The 9447-nt window shown below is 40.3% G+C and overlaps 1 protein-coding gene across 1 annotated transcript; it reads right to left on the minus strand.

Moving 5' to 3' along the window:
• Positions 1-1636: 1636 nt before the first annotated feature.
• LOC311610845 (olfactory receptor-like protein DTMT) lies at positions 1637-2581 on the minus strand (the record flags this gene model as incomplete). The annotated part of the gene is made up of 1 exon (XM_084862356.1): positions 1637-2581. One exon carries the CDS (start codon positions 2579-2581, stop codon positions 1637-1639), a length of 945 nt encoding a protein of 314 aa, XP_084718482.1.
• Between the last annotated feature and the right edge of the window lie 6866 nt (positions 2582-9447).

A 9447-nucleotide genomic window follows, 5' to 3' on the forward strand; every position in this document is an offset into this window, starting at 1 on the left:
GGGAGAAGATGACAGAAAATCAATAAGGAAACAATGGCCTTAAATATCACCTTAGACCAGATAAACTTAATAAATTTACAAAAACAGCTTAATACATATTCTTTTCAAGTGCACATAAAATATTCCCCAGGATAGATCACATATTAGTCCACAATTGGGAGAAAAAAAAAAAAAAAAAAAAAAAAAAAAACCACAAACAACATACCACTAAATAACAAATGGATCAAAGAGAAAATCAGAAATTACATTTAGTCAAATGAACATGTAAACAGAAGTTTCCAAAATCTATAGGTTGCAGTCAAAATAGTTCTAAGAGGGAAGTACAGAGCAATACAGACCTACTTCAAGAAACAAGGAAAATCCTAAAAAAAAATCTAACTTTACAACTAAAGCAACTAGAAAAATAATAACAAACAAACCCACCCTTAATCAAACCCCTACCTGAGGCTCACTGCTCTGGCCAGACACATAGAGATGAAAGACACCAGCCTACAGAGAGGCGGGGACCTCCTCTAAGTCAATGATTCTCAAACTCTGCTGCATATTAGATCCCTGGAGAACATTAAAAAGTACCACTCCATTCTGGCTTGTTTGACTCAGTGAATAGAGGTTGACCTGCAGACCAAAGGGTCCCGGGTTCAATTCTGATCAAGGGAATATACCTCAGTTCCAGACTCCTCGTCGGCCTGGGCCCTGCCTCAAGCTTCACCGCCCTATGGCTTGCAAGAGGCAACCAATCGATGTGTTTCTCTCATCAACATGTTTCTCTATTTTTCTCTCTCTTTCACCCTCTCTAAAAATAAATAAATAAATAAATAATCAATGGAAAAATATCCTTGAATGAGTATTAAAAATTAAAAATAATAAAAGTCTCATCAAAGTGATTTAGAGGGAATATACCTTAACATAATAAAGAGACCAACTAAATCCAGATTGAGAAAAATAAGGAAACAGCCAAAATCAGAAATGAATGAAATAGAGCCAGAAAACAACAGAAAAAGAAAACTAAAACTAAGAGCTAGTTCTTCAATAAAATGGCAATAAATACATATCTATCAACAATTGAATCTAAAAATCAAAATAAATGAACAATGGATCCAATGAAAATAAACTGATCAATAAAATAGAACTAGAGGCATGGGAACATGGAACTGACTGACGAATCACAAGAGGGAATGGGGGAACAGGAAGAGATTAACCAAAGAATTTATATGCATTACCTATGGACACAGACAATAGGGTGGTGAAGGCCCGAGGAAGGGCAGGAACCCAGTAGAAAGGAGTAAGGGGGAATGGAGGGGAACATCTGTAATGTTAACCATAAAGATTTTTTTAATCAATATTATAAAAGGAGAATAGTCAATATCCCAATAATAATATCAATATATTCACTGGATATAATTATGTAAGAATTCCATTTTATATCCCATATATGAATAAAATCGTGGTTCTTAACTTTTTCTATCTGACTTATTTCACTTAGCATGATATCTCAAGGCCCATCTACACTGCTACAAATGGCAGTATTTCATCTTATCTCATGTATCATAGAAATGTACACTTGAAACCTATACAATTGTATTAACCAATGGCACCACCATAAATTTAATAAATAAATAAAATCCAAGTTTCACCATCATGTAAAGGAGAAAGTTTTCTTTTTACAAAAGACTCTTCCCAGGGCTCCCTTCATGTCTCTGTTCCTCAGGCTGTAGATGAAGGGGTTCAGCATGGGTGTCACCACAGTGTACATCATAGCCATGGCTATCTCCCTCACAGTAGAATTGTCAGCTGATGGGCATAAATACAGACCAATAACTGTCCCATAGAACAGCGACACCACAGCCAGGTGGGAGCCACAGGTGGAGAAGGCCTTGCGCATACCTCTAGCAGAAGGGACCTTGAGGATGGACAACACAATCCGTGCATAGGACGTGATGATGAGTAGGAATGGGATGACAAGAATGAGCCCTCCCATGATAAATATCACCAACTCATTGACGTGAGTGTCAGAGCAGGACAGCTTCAGCAGAGCAGACATGTCACAGAAAAAGTGAGGGATTACATTGTCAGCACAAAAACATAGCCTGGCCATGAGCAGAGTGTGTAACATGGCATGCAACGTGGTCAGCCCCCAGGACAGCACCACCAGGGAGAGACAGAGCTTGGGGCTCATGATGGTGGTGTAGTGCAGGGGGAAGCAGATGGCCACATAGCGGTCATAGGCCATGGCCACAAGCAGGAAGCTCTCCAGGTCTGCAAAAAACAGGAAGAAGTACATCTGGGTCAGGCAGCCTGCGTAGGGGATGGATGGGTCTTGGCTCTGCATGGTGTGCAACAATTTGGGAATGGTCACTGAAGAGAAACAGATATCAGACAAAGACAAATTGCTGAGAAACAAATACATGGGTGTGTGGAGCTGAGAGTCCAGGCGAATCAGGAAAATGATGAGGAGGTTCCCCAGGACGGTGGTAAGATACATGGCCAGGAACAGGGCATAGAACAGGTTTTGCTGCTCTGGCTCAACCAGCAGGCCCTGGAGGAAGAAGTATGTGATGACTGTTTGATTTCTTCCTGTCATGTTCTGTGTCCAGTATCTTTAGGAAAAAATAACAGTGTCCATTAAAAATCTGAATGAAAATGAGCATATTTCTATGATATATGGTTTATTTATTATTCTCATTATTTGCAACAACACTCTATTACCACAAATATAACATATCACCAAATCTAAGCCACTTTTCAAACTTATTTTCTAATTTTTCATTAATTAACATATGACAATGTTCCTCCCTTCTAAAACACTCTTATCTCTTATATGTGATCACACTGGTTCTTCTGATATTTCCCTGGGGACTTATTCTCAGAAGCTGTGATTGGTTTCTACTCTAACAGGTTTTGTTTTGGTTTTGGTTTTTTGTGTGTTTGTTTGTTGTTGTTGTTGTTGTCGTTTTGTTAATCCTCACCTAAGAATATTTTTCAATTGATTTATTTTTATTTTTATTTTTTTTAGAGAGAGTGGACAGGAAAGGACGAGGCAGAAAGAGGGAAATGTCAATATGAGAGAGACACATCAATTAGTTGCCTCCCACATGCACCCCACCAAAGCCGGGGATTGAGCCTGAAACCCAGGTACATATCCTTGACAAGAATTGAACCCAGGAGCCTTCAGACCACGGATTGATGCTCTATCCATGGAGCCAAATTGGCTAGGGCTCTAACGTCTTTTTTTTTCCTGTTGAGAACATTAGCTGGTACTCAAGTCTTTTTATTTTTATTGTTGACACTGTTACAGATGTCCCTCATCTCCCCCTTTTTACCCACCTTCCCCCAACCCTTGGCTCCCCCTTCTCTCTGGCCATCACCACTCTGTTACCTGGATCCATGAGCTATGCATATGTTCTTTGGCTAATCTCTTCACCTTCTTTCATCCAGTCCCTCCCTCACACATCTTCCCTCTGACAGCTGTCAGTCTATTCCATGCACCCATGCCTCTGGTTCTATTTTGTTCATCAGTGTATTTTGTTCATTAGAGTCTACATATAAGTGAGGTCATATGGTATTTGTCTTTCTCTGAATGGCTTATTTTGCTTAGCATAATACTCTCCAGGTCCATCCATGCTGTTGTAAAAGAGCTCCTTTTACAGCCATGTAGTATTCCATTGTGTAAATGTACTACATATTGGTGTTTCCTTGGACTTTTTCTTAAGCACTGTTCTTTTCTAAGTCTCCATATACAGCCCTAAAGAGCTTGCATATCCCATGGCATCAATTGCCATATAAATCTCATGGGTAAAATTCTGCCACTTTCAGAACTGCATCATCAATTGTTTAGAGATTATCTCCCCATATAATATCACAAGCACCTTCAGCTCAACAGATCCCAAATGGAATTCATAATCTCACCCTGCCCCTCTCCGGACCCACTCCAAGTCTCTCACATCTCAGTCAAAGGAACTGAGACTCAAGTCATCAACCTTCCTGGTTTCTCCAGATAAGGTGAGAGCCCACAGCACTCAGTCCCATTGGGATTATTTGCTTATGGCTGTCTTCCCCACCGGATCATAAACTCCTTGCAAGAAAGGCCATACTCTGCACCTGGCACAGTGCCTCGATGTAGCTGATGTTCCATAAATATTGGCTATGCTTCAGTCTGAGACATGCATCCCTCCAACTTAAAGACAGCAAACGCCTATTAAGTTAGAATACCTACTCCCACTACATCCTCTCAGAACAAGAGCTGACTAGTTTTTGCCACTTTATTACAAAATCCCCAGATGTAATCTCAGACTTCTAGAAAATATAAGACTACTCAACCACACTACTCTTTACCGGGAATAGAGAACCCAGTCTATACATCCACACAGTCACTCCCTGCTTGTGCTGATACCCACAGGATATGATGACATTGCTGGGAAAAATAAACCTGATAGAGAGGCTTTGTCATTTGGGGAGAAAAGGGAGGAATAAAGATAATGTCTACCCTTGGGACCTCTAGTTCTTCTGTAGATATCCACACCTCAGAGTGTGCTTCAGAGCTGACGAAGCTGAGGAGCATTAAGGGATATGGCTGAGTGGAACTGCTGGGATTTCCATCCTGCTGGTGCTGTTTAATTGAGCCACATTATTAATTTTTTACATGTAGACATGTTGGTTTCACAATAGAGGAAATCATCAAGTGAAGTTCGTACACCTCGTGTTTCAGAATTTTACACCCTATAAAGCAAGTGGGACCCACCTCTGGTGTCAAGAGTTTCACTAGGAACCACAAGCCAGAGAGCCAGCACTTGCAGCTGCTGTCACCGATCAGGCTTCTGAGCTCCGGCTGCTCAATCAATGATGCCTCATCCTCTTAACCTGGTGAAGCAGTCGTTAACTGCACATGAGAGTAGTGCTTCTAAAAATGTAATGTGCATGTAAACTACCTGTTAAATGCTGGTTTTGACTTAGGGAGTCTGTGGTGGCACCTAGAATTCTACATTTTATAAGCACAAATGTTGTATTTGGTGATGCTAATTCTGCTGGTCCATGCACAACACTCAGTAGCATGAACATGCAACACATTTTAAAATACAGATTACTGCACCCTCTCCCAATTAATGTAATCAAATCTCTGGGGAAGGAGAGCCAATCCAAAATATCTTAATGTAACTCTTTATGTAATTCCAATACAAGGCGTCCCAAAAATTTATATACACACTTTAACAGCTGATAGCTCAATTTTGAAAATGAAATATATTTTAATAAACACTGCCTTTATAATTATTCAAAGTATGTGCATTTTGGGGAATATATATATATATATAATCAGTCCAGGATTAAGAACCTCTGTATTGAGACACTTGCCTCAGATGTCTTTTGTTAAAATGATACAATCTTAAGAGATACATTACCTAGTAACATTTATGAATGCTATCATTAAAACTGGTGAACATCAGTCAAAACATTTCTAGAATATGAACAAATCTTGAAAGCCTGCGATGTGGAGAATGATTATTATACTTGAAAAACTATCCTGCAGAACAACATGAGACCCTCTGATTAGAAAACCCCTATAAGACCAGCTCATTCATCCTTGTCCAACTTACCTAGTCTGTCTGAGGGTGATCACAGGACCCTCGCCTGAGATCCTGCTCCCCTTCATTCACTAAGGCACGTGAAGTAACAGGCTCTGTTAGTAGTCATCACCTGTGCCTGCAACATCCCTTCTCACATCTCCCATATTCACATCTGTGGATCTAAGGGGACCTGCATCCCAAAGGAGGTTAGATCCTGGAGGAACTCATTAAAGACAAAGTAATTACATAGGACTGCTCTAGCACCATGCGCTCAGAGTACTGGAACAGTGACTGGTTATAGTCACTGATCATACCTGACTATAGTTTGGGGGAAGGTAAGGATGGAGAGAAGCTCATGTATGGATGATTAAACACTATCTGTTTAATGGACATTAGGCCTGTGGGCCTGGAGCCTACATTTCCAGAGGTGAAGGAAAATGGTTGGAGAAGCCAACTAGCAGGGACCAGAGTGTAAATATCCTAAAATATCTTAGGAGTTAGGAGGCTTTACCTGGTGGGCAATCAGAGAAGAGTGACATATATTTTGGAAAGAATCCAAAGGTGGAAGAACCTCTTACTATAATCCAATTTCCCATGAATATACCCAAGGGGAGAAATACATCTGCAGCTAACAAGGATTTGACTTCTATTACCTAACCATATGGAAAGAACAAAAATAAAATACGCTCTCCCAGATCATGCTCAATCTTCCTCAGGCCAAGATAGAAGAAAAACTCAGGTTTGCATTTCATTAAGGTACATCTAGCTTCTTACCCTCTAGGAAAACCTTAACAGCACCCCACCACTACTATCTCTACTGCTTTACTGGCGTGTCAGATTACCTCGTTTCCAGCTCCTCCGTCCCCTGCAGTTAATCACAAGGCCATAGCTAAGGGTATAACCTTCTTCCATACCTATTCCATGTTCACTTTGTCATCACCTCAGCTGAATGGGGTTATTTACACTCAACCTTCATTCCTTGAGAGTCTGAATCCTCAATGTTATTGCCTTAGCGTTATGGTTTTTTAATTAACTTTTACACATGGTACTCCAAAGAAACTCCTAGGTATTCGACATGGTCATTCCTTTTCTACTTGTGTAGAGAAACCCAGATTTCTTTTGTTAATTTGGGTTGAATTAGCCAGACAGTATGGTAACTCCTTTGCTTGCCTGTTGGTTCAGTGACTGTCTCAGCTTCCAGGAAAAGAGAATCACCGGAGCAGTCTGTAGAAGTGTTCCTCCCTCAGGAGCTGCATCGGATGCTTCTTGTGTACCATTTCAGATTCTCTGACGTGATTTTTATTCCAGCCAGTTCTGCACACATTCAGCCAGCTTCACATAGATACAACTTGACAGCATTACCTCAGGCTTGCTCTATCTGCTCTTTTGTCCTGCCATTCCTACCATAGGGTTTCTCTGATCCCCTATAGTAGAGTATCATGGGAAGTTAGTTTAACACTTATACAATACAACCTGAAAGTGTAGGGTTGTTAATTTATCTTTATTGTATTACAAAAGTATTACAGATGTTCCTTTTTTCCCCCCCCTTAACCCCTTCTAATCCACACTATTGTCTCTGTCCATGGATTATGCCAGTGGTTGGCAAACTCATTAGTCAACAAAGCCAAATATCAACAGTACAATGTTGAAATTTCTTTTGAGAACCAAATTTTTTAAACTTAAACTTCTTCTAATGCCTCTTCTTCAAAGTAGACTCACCCAGGCTGTGGTATTTTGTGGAAGAGCCACACTCAAGGGGCTAAAGAGCCACATGTGGCTCGTGAGCAGCAGTTTGACGACCACGGGGATATGCATATGAATTCTTTGGTTAATCTCTTACCATCCACCTTAAATAACAGATGCTGAGAGATGTCTAATATATGTTTCTCCTGTTTTCACATAGGTGGATGGTCCTATCGTGCATTTCATCAAGACTTATTCACTCCACGTGGTGGCCAACTCAATATGCCACCCCACAATCGGTTCTCCCTTATTTACCACCTGTCACTTTTCCCATGAGATAATATTCCCAAATAAACTACTAGCAAATAAGATTTTATCTCAGTCTCTGCTTTTTGGGCAACCCAAGTTATGACAGAATCTAAAATCTCTAATCCAGGGAAGCCCAAAATTGTGAGGGTGGGAAGCAAAAATTCTCTGAGTATATTATTTGATCTGATGACAGAAATTGGTCCTGCTACCACATCCCTTAATTTCCAGACTCATGGATCATGGCTATGGGGGAAAGAGCATCATATATGCGTTTCTGGTTCAAAGTATATACCATATTCTATAGGACTTTACACCAATCTTTCTGGATGAAATTTCCCAGCTGTCACAACTGAACCTTTGTACAGACAGTAGCTGTAAAATTAGAAAAGAACAATCTATCATCTGCATCCTCCTTTCATGCACCTTCCAAGGGATCCATCCACCTTGATTGTATTTTGTTAATTAACAGAACGGTGAGCAACAGAGATTTAATGAATGAGGGCAGGAAGAGAATGTACAGAGGAAAGGCCAGAGTGCAGATATGTTTCAGAAGAACAAGGCTGGGGAAATAGAGCATTAAGGAAATTATGCACATATATACACACTAAGGCCCGATGCACGAAATTCATGCAAGGGGCTCGGCTCTCACAGCCCCGCTTCGTCTGGAAGGTCGTCCAGGAGGTCGTTCGGCTGACTGGTCTAATTAGCATAATATACTTTTATTATTATAGATAACAAGAAATGTGCGAGATTTTAATGAACAAATTTATAAAACTTTACTAAAAAGACTAAGAGAAGATCTAAATAAATAGACATAAAATACTCCTTAATGGGAAGATTTACTATTAAAACTTTGTCCACTCTCCCCAGCGTAATTTGTAAATTTGATGCAATCCTAATCAAAATTCAGCAGGACTTTTTTTAATTAAGTTTATTGGGGTAATGGTTAATAGGATTACATGGGTTTTGAGGTTTACAATCCTGATACATCATCTGTATATTGCATTGTGTGCCCATCACCCAAAATCAAATCTTTCATCGTTGGGTAAAGATGTGCTACTACCGGAACCAGCCGGTAAAACAGGTCCTGAAGGTATGGCTAGGAGGCTGAGAAAAAGAAAGACAGGAACAGCGGGGCTTCAGGAGGGCTGGAATGCTCGATGGCACTGCTGCAGCAAGTTTATTAAGGGCGCAATCTCTTTTATACACTAAAGCTGGGCGTTCCTCCAAATGGCTTTCTCCAAGAACATGAAGCTACGTGCCAGTTCCTTAAAACCTCCGCAGGAAGATATCTAGCCGGAAAGGTTCATTCAGCTGTGCTCTGCTATGTTAATTCAAGGACATGTTTGCAGATTCCAATTCTCGCACACACAGCAGAACGAAGGACACTGTTGCTTGCCACGTCCCCAAGTGACCCGAAATGTGGGGGAGAGCAGGCAGGGCTACCCACCCTTGCTCCATCCCCCGATTCTCAGACCGGTAGGGGACTCGGCTCCCAACATGCTACGAATATATAATGGAAAACTACTCAGCATAAGAAAAGATGAAATACTGCCATTTGTGACATGGATGGATTTTGGGACTATCATGATAAAGTAAGTCAGACAGAAAAAAGTTAAGAAACAGATGATTTTACTCATATGTGAAATATAAAACTGAAAGCAACAAATGAACAAATAAAAAACAAACATTCATAGACACAGACAACAATATGTTGGTTACTAGAGGGAGGGGAGGTGGGGCAGTAAAGGGGATTAAATATATGGTGTCCAATAGGATCTTTTAAAACAGACTTTGAGGAGATATCTGTAAAAATCCCTAAGAAATCAATCAAAAAGTGCTTAAAATAGACTTATACTTGTACATTTGATTTTGTAATAAATATGGAATTTCAAAT

The sequence above is a fragment of the Pipistrellus hanaki genome, assembly GCF_964339955.1.
Source record: "Pipistrellus hanaki genome assembly, chromosome: 16".
Classification (NCBI taxonomy): domain Eukaryota; kingdom Metazoa; phylum Chordata; class Mammalia; order Chiroptera; family Vespertilionidae; genus Pipistrellus; species Pipistrellus hanaki.